This window comes from Rhinatrema bivittatum, chromosome 2 (assembly GCF_901001135.1).
Source record: "Rhinatrema bivittatum chromosome 2, aRhiBiv1.1, whole genome shotgun sequence".
Lineage (NCBI taxonomy): Eukaryota > Metazoa > Chordata > Amphibia > Gymnophiona > Rhinatrematidae > Rhinatrema > Rhinatrema bivittatum.
In genome coordinates, this window is record NC_042616.1 from 271,393,514 (window position 1) to 271,415,182 (window position 21,669).

At 43.3% G+C, this 21,669-nt stretch overlaps 1 protein-coding gene across 2 annotated transcripts in view; it reads right to left on the reverse strand.

The window, feature by feature from the left end:
• VPS41 (VPS41 subunit of HOPS complex) overlaps nucleotides 1-21,669 on the reverse strand; it is a 413,500-nt gene that overhangs the window by 310,346 nt on the left and 81,485 nt on the right. For both annotated transcript variants that reach the window (XM_029589524.1, XM_029589523.1), the window contains exon 4: nucleotides 17,278-17,355. In XM_029589524.1, the coding sequence (XP_029445384.1) occupies nucleotides 17,278-17,355 (78 nt within the window). The remainder of the gene's footprint in view (nucleotides 1-17,277; nucleotides 17,356-21,669) is intronic.

The window sequence follows — 21,669 nt, forward strand, 5'->3', positions numbered from 1 at the left end:
TTACTCAAATATTAAATATGCCAGATCAGATTATGCCTACTATAGTAAAGGCTTTCTACATTAATACTTCTTTAAAAAGTAAAGAACAAACTAAAGAAGGGGAAGTGCAGATAAATGAATCTGGGTCATCTATAGATCTAACTGCCTTTATAGAAAAATCCCAAGATGAGCTAGTGATAGGGAAAAGGGGGAATATATTGGTTACAATAGCTTTTGTATCAGACAGGGACAACATATTGAAATATTTCTTTAGGAATATGTCAAAAACATTCTATGGTTACAAAGTCTGGATTTATCCAGACCTGGTGAAGGCTACTCAGACTAGGAGGAAGAGCTTTTTAGCGCTCAGAAAATATGTTCTTGAAAAAGGTGGACAATTCACACTTCGGTATCCTTGCAAATGTGCTATATAGTTAAATGGTCAAAAATATCAATTTACTGATCCGGAACACCTTAGAGCACTTATGGGGGTTGAGAAGGATGGCAATAAATAATAAATAAAGGGAATTATTCTACAAATTTTCCTTGAGTTAATGTATGTAAAATGCTCCTAATTATTCACTTCTTTCATTTTACTTGTTTAAAATACAGAATATGTTTAAAGGAAAAAATTGAAAAATAACTGTTTTTCCTATTTTCATTTTTCTTATACATATCTGTAATTTCAATTGCAAGTTACTGCTTGTATAATTTGTAAAACTCAATAAATAAAGAATTTAAAAAGAAAAATCCCACAATTGTACCAGCAAATTGTGTGTTATGGGATGCCTCCCATCCATTTTTGTCCCGAATTTTCTGGCCCAACCCCTTTTTTTTTTTTTTTTACACCAGAAATCTTTTAGGGTCTCCCCAGCCCTGGGGCTCCATAAATAAGGCAAGCCCCGCTGTTTCACAAATGTGCCCCTGGAGAAGCCGGCGTCCTTTGCTCTGAATACTTCTGTTACAATTAGGTTGTCTGATATGGGTCCAGCCTTCCATCCGTGTTGATTTAAGGAGCGTATTCTCATGTATCTCTTGGAGTAGGCATCCCAAGTAGCAGGAGCCACCAATTGTTGCAGCAGGTCTAGGTTGGTTGGCGTCCAATCGCCATAGATGTTCCGGCCTCATCGGCCCCTAGTGCCTGGTTTCAAAATAAAGTCCATTTAGCATGAGACAGAGAATCCACCATGCCGTTGCACACCCCAAGCACATTATGTGCTCTAATTGTGGTGTTAATGCGCAGGCTACAGAGCACCACCTGCCTCAAGAGCTCGGCCACCCTGGGGCATTTAGTTGACTGCTTGTTCAGCACATAAACCACAGCTTGATTATCACATCAGAAAACAATATGCGCAACCTGTCCGCCCATACTATCAATGCTAACAGTATGGGGAAAGCTCTAAGAATGTAATGTTTGCTATTAACCCTGCCTTGACCGAGGCAGGCAGGCCATGGTGCCGCACACCATGCACCCTGACAATATAATTCAAATCCCCAGCCTCCTGAAGCATCTGTTTGTATGTCCAAGTCTCGGCTGGATATTGGGGGCTCCTGCCATACAGACACATCATTGTAACCACTCAAAAAGGTAGACCATATGCTTAAGTCCTCCCTCAGAGGCTTCGATATTCTGATAAAGTGGTATGGGCAGTGTATCCCGGCCATGGCAGCTGCTAACCTGCGCAAGAACGCTCTTCCCATAGGAATCACCCTGCAAGCGAAATTAAGGGAGCCTGAAATGGACTGGATCTCTCGAAGTGTCAGCTTTTTGGCTTGCATGACGCGATCCAAAATATTGCGCAGTTTATGCAACTTGACGTCGGGAAGTCTGGATATCATTCTCTCTGAGTCGAGCTCGATGCCCAGAAAACACATGGTAGTGGCCAGGCCAATGGTACGCCAAAGTCTTCAGCTACTGCTTGAAAAACACAGCAGCAGCTCCAAGTTCGATTTGTCTTGCACGATCTCGGCGTGACACATTGTAGAGGAGGCATTATTGGTCACCGAGTTGCAAATACAGCCTTGGTAAGGGATTCTAAATCCCTCCCGGAAGCCCTGTTCAATCCTTGTCACCTCATTTCGTCTGGGTATAGGGCAAGCCAGTCCCGCATTCTATTCAGTCTGATTTGTGAGAGAGCTTTCTGAAATCCCTGGATTTCATTGCCCCGGAGCAGAACTCCCACTCGCTGATTTTTTGGCACACTTGTTGCCAGATGGGGGGGGAGGGGGGGGCTGCACAAATCAAGGAAATATGCTTGAACTTGCAATCCTTGAAGGAGCAAGATGACTTGTTAAAGCGCTAGCAAGTATTGCTCAGAGTGTTTGCAGGCCCGGCCGGAGCTGCTGTTGAGGTAGCAGGTTTCTTTGGTATCACTGGGCAACAATGAAAGTGTTACTGACCTAAAAAGGTCCTACTCTGCAGTATCTTGATGTGCTGATCACAAATATGACCATGAAAAGTTTTTATTGGCTCTCGTTTTGAAGATATTTAATATAGTTCACTTTCTCTGTTTAGTCATGTAAATTTATCCAGGACTGTAAATAAGCCTAGAATGATGTAATATTGCATCATACCATCATGCACACATCATCCAGAGTTTATTACATCATTTTCTGATGCAATGCAGTTCTACTGCCATGCTGCTGCTGAGTAAGCTGATGTCAGCAGGGTACTATATGAAGCCCAGTCAGAAAGGGTGAGCATTTGAAATATTCATGCTGGCTGACTACTGCTGGACACTCCGCAGAGATGCTCCCGAACAGGTGTACAAGAGACAAGCAAAGAAATCTAAGACGTAGTCTATGACTTCATTTTTCAAACAGTATTAACCGTAGGTCTCCTACTATTGGCATACAATTCAAGATGTAATTATATTATTGCATATTACAAAAAAACTAGAGCCAATTTTGCATTTTCACAGTCACATTAATGTTTAGCACATGGAAATGTATAAGAATTGACTAATTTCATTTTCGTAACATGACTTTTGTGAAAATTTGTTGCCCAGTGTATTTGACCCTGGCCGCCAGCTCATCATAGTTCAGTCAGGCCCATCCTTCGTATTTCCTGTATGCCTCCAAAATGGTATCAGCGTAATTGAGCATGGGGCCACATTGCGATGGATCATCCAGGGTAACAACACTCGTCATTCGCAGCAATACTCACATCCAATTTATTATGTTCCATGGTACCTTCATGTCATTGCCTGGCAAAGGATCGTTGAGTGGCCTCCACTTTCCTTCCACAAGCCGGAAGATAACTATGTATCACAGTTTCCTTATCTTCCTGTGCAATAACCTAGGAACGCTTTCCCATAACTGGAATAAATTCGTCAGCGCCGGAGAGTCTTTTGCCACCTCTTCCCGGGATGTACACGGCTTTGCTGTGCTGTCCTTCTCCAAACTCTCGGAATCTGAAGTCATACTAGAACTACTGTAACTGGAACTGTTGCTTCGCTTCCGTTTCCCCTTCCTCATTTTCCTCGCCACTTGCGCCACCGCCCCACCCCGGAAACAGGGAATAGGAGCCCCTGTCCCTTCTGACAACTCACCCTTTGGTTGCTTCCAACTCTGCTCTGCAGCTTCTGCCTCCAAAGGGGATGCCCTTGTCATGTTCTGCATGTCGTCCATTACCTTCACCCTGAACTTTGATAGTGGTGGTATTTTCTCAGCGCTGTACTTCCATTTCTGTAGGCTGATTAATGCTAGCTTCGCTGACAAATTGGTGCACCAGTGTGGTGTCGCTGATTTTTGCCAGGGTGCCAGCTAATTTCTCCCAACCTTCCTGTGTGAAGCACCCATTTTGTTGCCACCCCCCCCCCCCCCCGGTAACCCACCAGGGCAACTGTGACATCGCGTTATAAATATGCGGGTTGATGCTCCAATTACTGGGCAGATACCATGGACTGCACGGCCAGGCACTAGGAAGTCCTGCTCCAGGGGAGAAACTAGCACAGTGGGGGAAGTCGCGCTGTAAGGAGAGCTATGCAGAGGGTAGATGAAGCTGAGGGAAGGTCGGAATATATCTGCTTGTTTGACTGCCATGCTGTTGAGCTGGCAATGTGGCATCCTCCTGCATGGGCATGACAGGCTGTGCTGGATCTGCATGGGGTTCAAACTCCACTTGTGGCTGTGGCTGCTCCTGTCCCTGCAGGATTGCTGTGACCGGTGCACAGAGTGTCTCTCACGGGTTGTCTTCCGTTAGTAGGCTTGAACGGCAAGGGTCCTTCTTGTTCATCCCTCTCCGGCATTGCATGATCCATCCTGCACTGCCTCAGTCTCTGCTGAACCCTGCCCTTTACCCTGCTTTGCAAAGTCTGCGTCCAGTCCTGCTGGCCCTCGGATCGATTGTGACGACTGTGCTCCATCAGACAGCCCTCTCCTTACATGTGGGAAACCTCCCCCTCGGGTCCCTTTCGAACCCTGTTATTCATTGTGGATCAGGAAACACTCTGCCATCCCCTCCACATGTCTTCAAGATTGGCTGACCACTCCTCTTGACAGCCGGACTCTTTCCTGCCTCCTTTCTTCCTTCATGGTGGGAAAGCAGGACACGATTACGCCATCGATGGCGAAAAGGGCCGTCTCCAGGCTGTGCTGCGTCCTTTAAATCACTACCACCATGTCATCAGGAACAACTGGAGGCTGACCACTCCCGATGACGAGCCAGCGAAAGTCCACCCAAAAGAAGCTGGCCCCAGGCTAGTGCCTTCCCCAGTCTCGAGACCAACATCATCGAGAGCGGCTGGGAAGCCGGCCGGCCCCGATGACATCACTGCCATGATGGCTGCGCAACCAGACGCACAGCCCGGCCCCAGGTCACTAGTGGGCTCCGGGCATGGAAAATTGTATCTATTTTGTTTTTTGATGAATCCCCTAATGTGCTGGACCCACCTGATTCTCAACTTTTAGTTTTCAAAGTCAAAACTAAATAAAATATCATCTGAATTGAACACAAAAACTGCAACAGAGACATACAGCAAAATAAATGCTAGTGTTTCTTAAAATACTTCTAATCTTAGAACAGGAAAGAATCTAAGTTTCAAAAACTTCAGCACTTTGTGTAAAATATGGCAAGCAAATAACATGTTTGTTTTATTTTCTTTTATTAATTGTATTTTATTTCACATGAAAAACGTCTCTGTAAAATTCTTCTTTTGATGTATACCCTTTGTCTTTTATGATGTTTTTATGTAAACCGTTGTGATGGTTTTTTTTTCAGACGGCATACAAAACTTCTAAAATAAATAAATAAATAAATACTCTGAATAATTTTGTATCATCTGCAAATCTGATAACCTCACTCGTATTCCTTTCTAGATCATTTATAAATATATTGAAAAGCACCGGTCCATATATAGATCCCTGAGGCACTCCATTGTTTCACCTTTTCCACTAAGAAAATTGACCATTTAAACCTACTCTCATTTCCTGTCTTTTAACCAGTTTGTAATCCACGAAAGGACATTGCCTCCTATCGCATGACATTTTAGTTTTCTTAGAAGCCTCTCAAAATCCAAATACACTACTACACCTACCTGTTCACCTTTATCAACATGCTTATTAACTCCTTCAAAAAAATGAAGTTTGGGAAGCAAGACTTCCCTTGGGTAAATCCATGTTGACTGTGTTCCATTAAACCATATCTTTCTATATGCTCTATGATTTTGATCTTTAGAATAGTTTCCACTATTTTTCCCAGCACTGAAGTCAGACTTGGACTACAGTTTCCCAGATCACCCTTGGAGCCCTTTTTAAATATTGGGGTTACACTGGCCACTCTCAAGTCTTCAGATACAATGGATGATTTTAATGATAGGTTACAAATTTTAACCAATAGATCTGAAATTTCGTTTTCTTAGTTCCTTCAGAACCTTGGTATGCATACCATCCGGTCCAGGTGATTTGCTACTCTTTAGTTTGTCAATCCAGTGTACTACATTTTCCAGGTTCACAGTGATTTGGTTCAGTTCATCTGACTCATCACCCTTGAAACCCATCTCCGGAACTGGTATCTCCCCAATATCCTCATTAGTAAACACAGAAGCAAATAATTAATTTAGTCTTTCTGCAATGGCCTTATCTTCCCAAAGAGCCCCTTTAATCCCTTGGTCATCTAACGGTCCAACCGACTCCCTCACAGGTTTCTTGCTTCTGATATATTTTAAAAAGTTTTTATTATGAGTGTTTGCCTCTACGGCCAACTTCATTTCAAATTCTCTCTTCGTCTGTCTTATCAATGTTTTACAATTAACTTGATAACGCTTTTGCTTTTTCCTATTTTCTTCAGATGGATCCTCCTAATTTTTGAAGGATTTTTTTTTGGCTAAAATAGCCTTTTACCTCACCTTTTAACCATTCCAGTTATGCCTTCCTTCCACCTTTCTTAATGCATAGAATAATATGGACTGTGCTTCTAAGATTGTATTTTTAAACAATCTCCATGCCTGTTGAACACTTAACCTTTGCACCTGCACCTTTCAGTTTTTTTCTAACTATTTTCCTCATTTTATCAAAGTTTCCCTTTTGAAAATTTAGTGTTAGAGCTGTAGATGTATTTATTGTCCCCCTTCCAGTTATTAGTTCAAATTTGGTCATGTTACGATCACTATTGCCAAGTGGCCCTACCACGTTACATCTCTCACCAAATCCTGCATTCCACTAAGAATTAAATCTAAAATAGCTCCCTCTCTCATTGGTTCCTATACCAATTGCTCCATGAAACAGTCATTTACTCCATCCAGGAACTTTGTGTGTCTAGCATGTCCTTATGTTATATTTACCCAGTCAATTTTGGGTTAATTGAAATCTCCCATTATTACTGCACTGCCAAATTGGTTAGCTTCTCTGATTTCTCTTAGCATTTCATCATCTGTATGATACTCCTACCACTATACTCTTTCCCAACACACATGGGATTTCTACCCATATAGATTCTACTGAACATTTAGTCTCTTGTATGATCTTTATCCTGTTGGACTCTATACCCTCCCAAACAAAGTGCCACACCCCCACCAAGTTGCTCCTCCCCATCATTGCGATGTAATTTGTATCCTGATATATAGCACTGTCCCATTGGTTATATCTTCCTTCCACCAGGTCTCTGAAATGTCAAATGTGTCCATCTCATCATTTACTGCTATGCACTCTAACTCTCCTATCTTACTTCTTAGACTTCTAGCATTGGCATACAAACAAAAAGCACACTTTGAAATGTCTGTATTAACAACCCGCTTTTCAGTTGATAGGGATAATTTGAAAATCTTTAATGCAGGTGACTTTAAATGTATAGGCATATGGACTATGTTTGCTTTTATTGGAACCCCCTCTGTTGTGATGCCCTAACTCTCCTGTTTCATTAGTATCCTTCAAGGATACATTCCTCCAAATCATGCACTGCTGAGTGAATGTTGGCTTTCCCCCTTGTTCTAGTTTAAAAGCTGTTCTATCTCCGTTTTTAAAGTTGGTGCCAGCAGCTTGGTTCCACTCTGGTTAAGGTGGAGCCCATCTTTTCAGAAAAGTCTCCCCCTTCCCCAAAAGGTTCCCCAGTTCCTTACAAAACTGAATCCCTCTTCCCTGCACCATTGTCTCATTCACACAGTGAGCCTCCGGAGCTCTGCCTGCCTCTGGGGACCTGCATGTGAAATAGGAAGCATTTCAGAGAATGACACCCTGAAGGTTCTGGATTTCCGCTTTCTACCTAAAACCCTAAATTTGGCTTCCAGAACCTCTCCCACATTTTCCTACATCACTGGTGCCCACATGTACCACGACAGCCGGCTCCTCCCCAGCACTGTCTATAATCCTATCTAGGTGGCGCATTAGGTCTGCCACCTTCACACCAGGCAGGCAAGTTACCAGGCGGTCCTCAAGTCCACAAGCCACCCAGCTATCTACATTTCTAATAATCGAATCACCAACTATGATGGCCGACCTAACCCTTCCCTCCTGAGCAGTAGCCCTGGGAGACTTGTCCTCAGTGTGAGAGGAAACACATCCCCTGGAGAGCAGGTCCTTGCTACAGGATCACTTCCTGCTACACCAGATTGATGTTCTCCAAACAGGAGACCTTTCTGATCTAAGGCAGCACTGGGACTGCCAAACCGGATTTGGGACTTGGCTAATATGTCCCTGAAAGTCTCATCGATGTACTTGTCTGTCTGCCTCAGCTCCTCCAAGTCTGTCACTCTAGCCTCCAGAGATCGGACTCATTCCCTGAGAGCCAGGAGCTCTCTGCACCGGGTGCCCACATACAATCTCTCATCGGTGGGTAAAAAAATCATACATGTGACACTCATTGCAAAAGACTGGAAAGCCCCCCTCTTGCTGCCGGACTGCTGCCTTCATCTTAATTTTGTTGGGTTCCTAGTTAAGTTTAGGATACTAAGGGAGTTGGAATTAGAGTACTTAAATTTACAGGTGTATTTACTAATTAATCTGCTAGTGTCCTACACGAGGATTATTAAACTCTCAATAAGGGCTGGTGCAATAGTATGATTTAGATAAGTCTGATTGATTTTTAATAAGAAAGTTTTTCCTACCTAAAAATCAAGGGTTGAATAGGGGTGGGCGAGTGGGACAGACACTAGAATTAACTACCTCTGGCTTGCTTATTATCTCAGACACACACAAACTCTAAAGAATATACCCCACTATACTTCAGGTTGGCTGCAAAGCCTCCTAGTAAAAATCCTAGATGTACGTCATGAGCCATGACTACTGATCCAGTTATGGCCTGAATCGAAGTATACATCAAGAGCAAAGAGGAGTTAAAGTAGGCCTTTAATTTCTTTTGTAAAATTTTTCACATACTTTGCCACCCTTTTTATGGGCCAGCAAACGCGAGATAGGTTTCAAACTTTGCATAGGAACTTAGCACCAGAGGTTGTAATAATTAACAAAATTTCAGGCCCTTTACAGGAATTGTTTGGCTGCACTGCCCAGACAAAAGAGCTGTTTTGTGTTGCACGGAGCACAGTACTCTAGGAGTGACCATCCAGCTGCCTCTAGCTCTTGAACCAATAGAGATCCAGCCAAAAATGTTGCATAGTTTTATTTGAGGCCCTAGCGAACATCCACACAACATTTTATTCAGTTTGAAGGAGGTTGCACATGGATGATTTTCTAAATTAGTCCACTTGACATGGAATGTTCCCTTGACACAAGAAGCGCTGAGGCTTGATGACAATATTAAGACAGGTCTCTCAAAATAATCCCTGGATCCATGAAGCACGGGTGTACACCCCTCTAATCTCTGATGGAAGCACCGTTAGACAGCACGATTCTCAACAGAAGTCCTAGGGCAAGAACTTCCTGGTGCAACCACCACTGCAGAAATGCCCATATCTTGGGAGACAGTTTTTAAATAAATAAATATCTGATGAAATAGCAACTGAAACAATTGATCCCTGATGCCCATGCAGGTGATAGCGAGCCAGAGGAATTACATGAACTGCCACTGCCATGTGTGCCAGGAGGATAAGAACCGATCTTACTGAGTTACAGTCCCACTGCAGAAGGCAATACACAAAACCCAGTAAAGTCTCAGCCCTCTCAACTGGCAAAAAAAGTTATCTTGTGAAACGAATCAATCCAGGCTCCTAAACTGGTTGCTCTGGGATAGGCTCAAGTTAGACTTTGGAAAATTGATGATAAATTCTAGGCATTGAAGAAGCTGAATCATCTTGCAGAGGGACTCTCTGATGCTCGTCAGGGAGAGGCCTGCCATTAACCAATCTTCAAAGTACGGGAACAGACAGACTCCCTGTTTCCACAGCTGCGCTGCTACAACTGCCAGGCACTTCGTGAATACTCTTGCGGTGGCCAAGAACCTGAACAGGAACACCTTACACTGACAGTACATGTGCTGCACAGAAAACCTGAGGAATCTCTAATAGGCAGGATGAATAGTGCATAGAATCATCTACTTCTGAAGTATCCAGGCCGACAGCATTATCTTATCACTTAATTAATATTGTTAATTTGCATTTGTTGTTTTCCTAGACATAGAATAAGCCAATAAAATTTTCAAATGCCTTATTCTGCACAGAGGACATACTGCACACCAAGCATGTCAACTTGTTGCACGTCAGCAGAAAGGCAAGTCACTGTCACAGCAAAAGTTCAGCTATTAATGGTCAAGTTTATGTCAAAAAAGAAACTTCCTACTTAAGAGTGCTAAAACCAAATTACAGGCTTGGCATGCCTTTTCCTTCTCTAAATGTGCTGTCCCTCTTACCTAGAAGACATTTTATTATCTCTTCTTCAAAGATCTATAGAGAACCGTTTATATTGTCAGCAGAGTTACATGGTTTGTCCTGGTACACATTTTATGATCTCTTTTTAATCAAACAAGATTTAGCTAAAGTGGACTACTGGTTTAATAGGTGTCTTGTGCTAGAGAGATTACCTATTCCTTTTTATTTAGTTCACTAAAATTATACCTTCAGCATTAAATTAAAAGCACTCTCTTTCCTTTACTGACCCCTCCCCCTTTTCACTACAAAAAGGGAAAGGGAAGGAACTTGAAAGCAATATAATAGGGACTGATATTTTTACATTTAAAGCACAAAGCATCCTACTGCTACCAGCAAAATTATGACACATGAACCATAATCAGCCCCCATGCCTTTTAGGGATGAATTTTCCAGAAAATTTATAACACTGCAAAAGCTAAGTGATCAAGTCTAAAAATATCTTACCCTCTAGCTCCAATTATTAACAGAAAGTCTAGAATATCATCTCACAGTCACATGCACCAACATTATTGCATATTGTAATTAGACATAGTTCTGCAAAGTTAAGTATTCATGAAATAATGCAAAGAGAAAACAAGTTTGCTTACAGTAAACATGGTTCTCTGTAGACCGCAGGATAAATTAGCCATGACTATGAGTGACATCATTTGATGGTGCCAAACAAACCCTTCTCTCCAGCTCACCAGCACTCTTACTAGTGAGAATACATGAGAGTTCCCACGCATGAACTACCTTGAGAGTCCCTCATAAGCTAGAGCTTAGCTTTGGGTAGATAGTCAACTCTCCAGGGACGCAGGCGGGTATTAAGCAAGGCTGACTTATCTGTTCTCAACGGAAAGCCTCGTTTACAGTAAGCAAATTTGTTTTCCCCATCAACAAGAAGGGCTGAATTAGCCATGACACATAGGGAGCCCAAGATGAGGGTTGTGTAGCAGAGCAGTTACTGAATGAAGCAACCTGGCCCACCTGTGGAGAGTGGGGCTACTAGGTGAACAGGCTGCGCAAAACCACTTGTCCAAGTTTACCATCATTTCTGGATTGACTGTCCAAACAGGAAAGGAATGTAACAGTGCACACAGATGACCAAGTTGCAGGTTTGTAGATGTCTGCAATGGACACAGCTCTTAGGAGAGCAACCGAAAAATCCATGGCTCCAACTTGATGAGCCTTGATAGAGTCTGTAATCGGAAGGCCAGCAAGAGCACAGTAGTGTACAATATGTTTACTAGTCAGTTGGACAAGGAAAAATTGGCAACTAGTACTCCCAGACCTTTGGAATGGTAGGATAAAAAAAAAAAAAAAAACTTGAGAAGCCTGATAATGCGGTTGAGATTTCTTCAAGCAATACCCTATGACCATTTTACAGCCCAGTGAACGACATCCTCTAGGGATGTGGCTTGATTATGGTGAAAAACAAACCACCTTAGGAAAAATCTGAATGGGTTTGATGCACCCCTCTATTGTGAAAGAACTGCAGTTGCTGACCCTTCTAGCTGAAGAGACAGAGTCTAGGAAAACCATCTTCCAAGTTAGAGACTTCCAGGAGGCCCATGTTAGCAGCTCGACATTGAGATCCCACGACACAGAAGGTTTTGAAGCTAGAGACTTTATGTGCCACAATGCTCTATAAATATTGAAACCCAAGAATAAAACAAAATTGATTTTATTCTTTTACTTTAAAAGATAACTAGCAGTGCACTAGGGTGCACTCACATTGATGAGGTATTGCAAAGCAATGGAGAGAGGGAGAATAAGTACTGATGAAGATCCTTGGAAGAACAGACAAAGGGAAACAGAGAGCCTGGCTGGCACCAAGATGAAAATATCTTCCATTTAAACCCATACAACCCTCAGATGCATGGCTTCCTAGCGAAAAAGATGATGCCCATGCCCTCTTTAGACAGCGAAAAAGAGGAGACCACTGAGCATTCAACATCCTTGCCATCAGGTTGAGTGAAGGAAAGTTTGGGATATATAGAAAACCATGCCCTTGCATTAACAGCGAAGGTTTAACTCCAAGAGGAATCAGAAGGTGAACTGACAATTGGATGAGAAGAGAGAAACCACAGCTACTGGGTCACATAGGGAAAATAAGGAAAAGCCTTACCCAATTCTTGGGGTATTTTTAGAACTTTTCTTGCCACTAACTGCAGTTATGGAAATGCATGCAGCAGGTCTTCCTCCTACTTTAGCCTGGAAGCAGACCTGGATTGCTCCATAGGATGGAACAAAATTTCTCAACTTCCCTGTTGCTTTCCAACACAAGTTGTCTGAGGTTGACAGCACCAAAGGCTGAATCATCTTTTAGGTGAGCACAGCCTTGATGTTGGGAAACCGCAACCTGCCCTGATCTTGTGTGATGAGATCTGGGGATGTCCCTAGACTGATCAGTTTCCGGATGGACAACTCCTGTAGGAGTGAAAACTAGACCTGTCTCGGCCAGTATGGGACTTTGAGGATCATATTCCCCTTGCCCTCACAAAATTTTAAGAGTCTTCACCACTAAGGGAATCAGAGGATACACGTATAGAAGACCCTTGCCTCAATGATGGGCAAGGGCGTCCAGGGCTGGTTTGCCATCTGACCTGTACAGGGAGTAGAACAGAGGTTTTTTGCAAAGAGACGCGAATAGATCTACATCCGGGCTCCCCCAGAGGTGGAATATCTGATTCGCTACCCCTTGTAGTGTACTTGGATTTTCAGAAAGCATTTGACAAAGTCCCTCATGAAAGGCTTCTAAGAAAACTAAAATGTCATGGAATAGGAGGTGATATCCTTTCATGAATTACAAACTGGTTAAGACAGGAAACAGAGAAGGATTAAATGGTCAATTCTCTCAGTGGAAAAGGGTAAACAGTGGAGTGCTTCAGGGATCTGTACTTAAACTGGTGCTTTTCAATAGATTTATAAATGATCTGGAAAGGAATACAAGTGAGGTTATTTACTCTTTTGCATAATAGGACAAGGAGGGGGGGGGGCACTCCATGAAGTTAACAAGTGACACATTTAAAACTAATTGGAGAAAATTCTTTGCCACTCAATGTACAATTAAGCTCTGGAATTTGTTGCCAGAGGATGTGGTTAGCGCTGTTAGTGTAGCTGAGTTTAAAAAAGGCTATTAATCAAGTTGACTTAGGTAATAGCCACTGCTATTACTGGCATCAGTAGCATGGGATCTACTTAGTATTTGGGTACTTGCAGCCTGGATTGGCCACTGTAGGAAACAGGATGCTGGGCTTGATGGACCCTTGGTCTGACCCAGTATAGCAATTTCTTATGTTCTTATGGTCCAGGGATCATTCATGGGGACTGAAGGCTCGACTCAGCTTGTCTGCTACCACATTCTTCTTCCTGGTCAGGTACATGGCCCTGAGCACCATCCTGTGGGCCCAGATCTGGACTGCTTCCTGACACAGGAGGTAGGATCCTGTGCCTTCCTGCTTGTTAACAAAACACATGGCTACCTGGTTGTCGTTTTGGATCAGGACAACTTTGTGAACAACCGATCTCTGAAAGCCCATAGCACGTACTTGATCATCCAAAGCTCCAGGAAGTTGATTTGACAAGAGCGTTCCTGAGCAGACCACAGACCCTGGGTGCTGAGCCCATCTACATGAGCTAACCAGCCCAGAGTGGACACATCTGTGGTTAGGGCAATTTGGGTAGGGATTTCAAAAAGATACCCCCTGTTCCAGATTTGAAAGTGCTCGCCACCACAATGAGTCTCGGAGAGACTGGGTGATTCGGATGCAATCCTGGAGGCTCTGAGTGGCCGGACGCCATTGCGACCTCAGGGTCCATATGTACATATGTAAACATTCCAAGGGAATGACATGGACGGTCGTGGTCATGTGGCCCAATAGCCTCAAAATGTGCCAGGCTTATACCTGCTGGCTCTACTCATCAAAGGGCCGTCATCAAGACTTTCCTCCCTCATCAAAGGGCCGTCATCAAGGTGACGGCCCTTTGATGAGGGAGGAAAGTCTTGGCCTGAGCTGCATCTAGCAGGGCTCCTATAAAGTCCAATTGAAGTGATTTGACTTGTCAAATCTGGGAGCCTTGTAGACACGATAATAAGAAGGGAAGACACAGTTTAACGGAAGCCACAGAAAGGGGGTTCTCCCACATCCTCATCAGTAACTCCATAAGGATCTCAGGCACTGAGACTGCCACAGTTTCTTTAGGAGGCTCCACGTGTGAAGGATATGCTGCAGGGATCTTGTGCCAGTATCCTATAATCTGCAAATTAAATGGGATGGCTTTGTCCATCAATCTGACAAACCCTGCAAAGGAAAGGTCTTCTGGAAGAGAATTCTTTCTGCCGGCGAGAGGAGAGGGGTCAGAGGGGAAGCACTTTTAGTGCCTTCTCTTCCAAATCCTCCCCCCCCCCCCCCGGGGTAAAAGAGGTCCTTCTCATTAAATCGACAGAGGAAGGATCCCATGGCATTAGGTCCTCAGCCAACGGTATGGGTACCAGAGCAACTGGCTAAGTGAGCCTGGATCCAGAGGCATCCCCCGTCTTTGGGGGTTCTTCCTCCTGAGGAACTGTGGATGACTACCAGACTGGTAGGCAGTGGCTCCAATGCTCTGTCGAGCATTGATGCCTCAGCAGACACAGACGACAGTGATAGTAGAACACTGATGAATGCCTGTAGGGAGCCGAGCAGCAGCTCGAAGAGCAACAGTGCCGGTCCTAGTGCCGTCGGTGCTCCAACACCAAGGCCCTGCAGTACCCTCTTGTCTGTGAGCTGCGCTTGTTTCTCCAGCGTCTCCTCAAAGATCACAGATGGCAATACTGACTGGGAGCCAGGAGACATTACCAGATCCTCTTCGGAACTGAGAGGTCGGTGGCTGACATCTGGACTGATGGAGGCCATAGGGAACCCTTGGGAACTGTGGAGGATGAACTGCCCTCACCATGGGATCATTTCGGGGGCTTCTCAGCAAAACCCAGAGCATCCCCTATGGTCGGCACCATGCATTGATAGGGATTGTTGCAGATGCTTCTTCAGCTTCCCTCATTGCACGGAATGGTCCTTCCCCGGTGTAGAGGGCAAAAAAGACAAACCCGATCCTGCCTTCAACCTGGAGGAGCCAGGCGATGGCCTGTCTCCGGAGTTCCCGACAGCCACCAATGCCAACGAAGTCAATGGCCCTGCTAATGTTGATGGCCATCGGTACAGTTCTGAGGTCCCTCAATGTCGATGCTTTGATCTTCCAATACTTGAAGAGAGCTTCCATCTTCTGCAGATGGGCACAGCATCTTTAAGAGGGCATCTGGATGCATTTGTGGGAACCCTGGACATCATGTGATGCCCCCAAGCAAAGAACACATTTCTCATAGTAATCCATGATAGACATGGTCCTCGCACATTGAGAGCACAACGAAAACCCTGTGGTCATGGTGTTGTGAAATAAAAAGGCATACAAAATTAAAGTCAATGGCTGGCAGGTATCAAGCACACTACCGTCCCAGGGGTCTGAATGTGAAAGGAAACTTAGCAGAAAATGCTGAAAAGTCTACCTAGGGTTAATAGCAAGGGAAACAGACCCCCACATCGACAAGGTGCAAATCCCATCTATGAAACTCCAAAAAAATGAGAACGAGAAAGAGAAAAGGAGACGAAAAAAAGTTTGAGAAGCTCACAAACCCTGAACCACCAGGCTTCATGGAAAAAGTAAGACTGAAGGGACCCCTGCGTGGACACATGGTATAAGTCATGCTCGGGCATGCTCAGAGAGGCTCAGTCAAATTTCTAGAACACTGACAAAAGTTTTCCATGTCGGGCTTCATCAGATGATTTCATCCATGTGTGAGGACTGCCATCCTGCTTGTCCTCGGATAAAGATGAGTTATGCAATATCTGCTGCAATTAGTCAGATAGATATGATTTAAACCAAGCTAAGACTGTCCCAAAAATCCCCATCTTAACTAATCAGGTCAAGAGAATCTTATGATCCAAGTTATCAAAAGCTACCAATTTGTCAAGAAGCACCTGAATGAAATCAGTACCGAAGTCAAATGACATCATGACTAGATTGAATTAACAAGCTGATACATATTCAAGATATTATATATCTCCAAGAAGTCATGAAGCTGTTTAAGCACAGCCACAAAGGAAATAGAAGAGATCAGGTGATAGTTGCCGGGATTGTGGCTTCTTCAAAACAGGACAGACTGAAGCCTGTATTAACATAGCTGGAAGGGTACTTTCAGTCAAAAAAGCATTAACTAGATTAGCCAATGGCACACTGTCATCAGCCAAACATTTTAATACAGACATATAGCAGGAATTTAACCAACAGTTTGCAGGATTAATTTTTTTACAGAATCAGGTCATTGTTTTTAAAGAATGGTGTGTGTTCATTCAAAATTAATACTGATGAAACACTACCTGCCCAGCAGTATTTAAAAAATGACATAAAGCTATTTTTGTGGGTTGCATTTCTGCACACAAGAATATCATTTTGGAGCTCACCATCTCATTCATCCTTCATGATTCTGCATACACAAAAAAAACATACACAGGAAAAAAAAACAAACAGGCTGGCTCCTCTACCTCAATCAATACAGTCCCTTAAGAGTCCAAGCTTCAAAACATTCACATAAAATATTAGCTTTATATATCTAAAGTAGATAAACTGAACTAGTAGAGCAATCAATCAATATTCAATTACTTCTGACATCTTAAAAAAATGACAGAGTACAGAATAACAATCGACAATCGTCGACTAATGAATGTACTCAGACTTTAATGAAGCCTTAGTGTTTGTAAATCTGAGCTGGTAAGGACACCTGTAAAAGCGGAGATATTTTTGCCTTGTTCCCCATAAACATATACTGTATAAATTCATCAGGGCTGTACCTAACCGCAGGACTTACAGGAGACAGCTCGTCTCACATGACTTCTAGGATCTGCAGTGCACCCTACCCCAAGTGAAGGATATTGAAACACGTGTGTAAAATCTGAAACATATTGCATTCTAATGAACTAATGTATTTCATTTCAAGAGAACTGTTCCAAAATGTTCTTGTACTTACAATTTCAAACTTTTGGGTCACGTTCCCCTGGATGTCAAGTAAATAGACCTTGCCATTATGAGTGCCCAGCGCCAAAAACTGCAAGAAAGACAGACACTCTGTGTGAACACAAAAAACAGTGCTGCAATGAAAGAACAAACCGGCATGTTTTACTGCACCTTGGAAGAAAAACTGTCTTTGCGCAAAGCTTCTTTTATCAGCACCCAAAGAATGAAACCGGGCTTGAAGCCTTATATTACTGTGATAGGAAGTTAGCTGTCAGAATGAGTCATGAGGAACCTCATACTCTGACAGCTAATGGTGTGTCTGCAGTCTGTACACACTGCCTGATGAACTGTGGCAGCAAATTAAAAATGCAGTGGGAAAAGCCAGAGCTCCAAATTCTCCTGGAAAAAAAACAAAATACAAAAACAGAAAGCCATGAAAAGGATCAGGAAGCTCTCCACATCTACTTATCTATCTGCTGGGCTCCTGCTCTTGAGGCCTATTTACACACACACACAAACACACATCTCAAAAAGAAGAAAATATAATTATGAACTGTATACAAGAAAGGTATTAGATGCACAGGGATACAGGCACAATCATAAAAGAAGGCAAGGAAGAGGATGAAGAAAAAGATATACAGAAATAGTAACCAAAATTGATGATATAAATAGATATATACCTTACATGGAGGCTATAAAATATTTAAAAATAAAAGAATGTAAGAGAACTGACTAACCACACTGCAAAAAATAAAACCAAAGATGAGGGCATATTATTAAAAAAAAAAAATAAAAAAATTATACTTCCCCCCCCCCCAAAAAAAAAAAAAAGTATTCATGAGAATCTATTTTATGCTGCACTAGAGTTGTGTGTTGATTTTTTTTTTTTTTTTTGCAATTACTACTACTTAAGATTTCTATAGCGCCGCTAGGCATATGCAGCGTTGTGAATTCTGATGGTTATCTTCTCACACCATAAACATTTCAAAAAACATTCAGATTTTTTTTTTTCCATATCAATAAGAAGGGTGTCCCCTCCAAGCTCAAAGAAATATCCTTCGGATGAACACTCAGCAGAAAAACAAAAACAAAACTTGATATAGCTTGAGGAGAGAGTTTTCTTCCCTTTTGCTTTTTAACATCAAATAGTCCAGGCTCCTTAATTCCCTCTTTCTCACTGCATGCAAGCATGCTTCATTGCAACCTATAATGAAATGGTCACATTTACAAGCACTGCTAAGCATGTCAGTCAAGCAGCACAAGCTTACAAAATACATAAATAAACAAATGAATAACCTTGCAGGGAAAAAAAAAAAAATTCAGGGTTTAAAAGGGATTTATTAAACTTGAATTACTTGGGATGAAAATTTCCGTTTAGGCACCTAAAATATATAAAGCCATATTAAAGAGGAGCTCAGACAAAACTGAGAAAAAGAGAGACTGGGTGGAGAGGGATGGAGAAAGAGGAAAAAAAAAAAAGGGGAGGGGGTCATTAGAAATTCAGCCCCTGCAATGCTTTTCACTCTTGCAAGGTTGCCTTTTTTTTTTCAGGAAGAAAAAAAGTCCCCCGGGTAAAAAAATCAATACTGGTTAATAAAACATCAGGTGTGCAGACATAACTAGGTATGACTATTCCACTGCACAGGCCTGCCTGAATGCACTAGGTGCCATGGCGATTAGTCATCCAGCGCAGACAGGGAGGCTAGTGAAATGCTGCTTTAGCAAGGGATAAAAAAATTAAAAAAAAAAACCCATAGAACAGTTCTGAAGGGAAATTAGTCTGAATAGATAAGCCAAGCTGGGACATTTCCAACACAGTCAAAATTGTTCTTCTAAGTGTACATCATAGAAGCATAATTATGTCCAAGATTCCTCCCCCATCGGTTTGATTAATAGAATTCACTTCACCTTCCTTTCTGTGGGAAAAGTATGATTACTAGCAGACCACCATGTGCCAGTATTGATTGTGTTCATAAATATATCTAGTTTGCCAGAAACCAGAAAAGAGACTCGATACCACAAAAGGTTGTACACAGAGAGCCAGCTGCATGCACAGTAAAGAAGAGGAAAGGATACATGCACATTTTTAGCATGTTTCATTAAAGGAAAAAACACGCTTATATTTCAGTGTCTATCCGTTCGGTCATTTGCGATATGTGACATCACAGGCAAGTGGGCGGTGGTGAGAAGGACATTTCCACAACATAAACACAGTGCCAATCTTACAATCCAGAGGTGGAAAAGGTAAAGTCAGCAAGAAAATCTTGACCCACAGCTGCAGAAAGAAACCCCAGCTTGGGTCTCCCCTCCCAATATAACCCCGTGCTGGTCAGGAGGGGGAGCAGCAGGGGTGGAAGAGTGAAGCAAAACCAAAACTTGGCTGCTGCTGACGCCGAGCCCCAAGCTGTGGCTTTCTGCTGCCACACGAGTCTCCTGTAAGGGTGTTTTATATGCCTCCCACGCTCTGGTACACTTTACTCTGTCGCCACACAACTTTATCTAAGCGCCACACCTGGGACCACCTTCCCTGCCCCCAGATGCAGCTAAATCATGCTTCCATTCTTCTGTGAATGATACCGGGCCTCCTCCGCATGTGCACGCCACCTGACATCGCTGGTACCAGACACCCCCACCGCCCACACACACACAATCCAAAGCTGCTGCCCCTTCTCATTGACGAAATAAAGTTCTAATTCAGTAAAACCCTTGCTACACTGGACAGGGTGGGAGGAGGATCAGAAGGATGGGCTGCGGCTGGCGGGTTGGAAGGCGGGCAGCGATGGAGTGGAAATCTGTCCACAAATGGTGTCCCCTTCCACCTGTGGCTCTGCAGGACGCAGGCAATGCGCCGGAGGGAGCAGGAGGGTGCAAGGGGTGTGAGCAGAGTGGGCACAAGAAGAGCAGAAGGGGTGCAGCTAGAGCAAGGGGATGTGAGACAGAACTGGAGGGAAGTAGATGGTCTGAGAGAGCTAGAAGGGATAGGGGGAGAGAGCACGTGAGATAGCAACAAGAGAGGGGTGCAAAAGAGCCAAGGGGTGCTGGAGAATGTATAATAAAGCCAGAGGAGTAGATGGGGTCCAAAGACACAGGAAGAATGGAGAGGGTGAGAGAGAGCTGGGGTGAGGGTGGGGCGGATGGGGGAGAGTGAAGAAGAGGTGCAGAATTTATCAGTAAAAATAACGATTTCATAAAATGCATTTCTTTAAGTTGCAATGCAATTCTAGACTCTTAAAATGTCTTAATATTCAGTTAATTCAAGCATATTCAAACAAGAATAAACTTGAAATTCAAAGGAAATGACAATCAAGTTCTTTTCAATAACATATAAGCAAGAAAACTAAAAGAGAGAAAGAAAGAAATGGATATCCCTTCAATGCCAGAAAGAGGCAAGTTCTAGCATAAGAAGAAAAAGGAAACAAGCCATTAACACCATTGACAAACTGGCTAAGCAGCATCAGAAAAATCTCACACAAACAGGAAAGAATCTAACAATACATGCTCAAATACAACTAGAAGGGGGGAGAGCCAGAATCAGATTTTCAAGATAACAACAGATCCTCTCCAGCAAATTTATCTTTAAGGAACATTTCTAAATGCCCCAGAGTCAGAAAAAAATATCCTGGGATCCACTTAATAGTAGATAGCACCTGCTGAAAATTCAACAGATATTTCCCACTAGACTTGCCTCAGTACCCTTCCCCACCCCCCCCCCCCTCATCACCACCTTAAGCCCAACAGTTTTTCTCACCAGCCTGACCCCAGTAATCTCTCCTCCCTTTGCCCAGCCTGACCCCAGCACTCTTCCCATACCTCTCCAGGCTGACTCCAGCACTCTCTCCCTCCCCTCTCCCCAGTCTGACCTCCATACTACCTCTTCCCCTTCTCCAACAGTGGTCTCTTCGTCCCTCCCTTCACTGTCTCCACTAACTTGTTTCTACATTCTTACTGCTGCTGTTGTGTCCTTCCTCCGGCCCATATGTGCCGATGCAGTGCTGTTTGGTCCTTCTGCCAGCCAACCTACATCATGATTCCCCCCTACCTTACCTTCTGGGTCTCCATCCAGCCCCTGGACATCACCCGCACACACAGAGTGCCCACTGTTGCTGGTCCCAGATGGACATATACTACCTCAGGCATCTGAAGGTCAACTGCTAGGTCTCCATGCAGCCCCTGGATATCACCTGCACATATATAAGACCCAGCAGCAGGAGAAAATAAAACAATCAAGCCTACCCAAACAAGGTTACCACTACAGAAACAGGTTGTAAGATGTTTCCTGAAGGAACGCAAGTCAAGTTCCTCCCTTAAACTTTCCAGAAGCTTATTCCAAAATTGAGCGCCAGATAGTGAGAACATATGAGAACTAAGTCACATTTTGGCCATTTCTCTCCATAAATGGAGGATA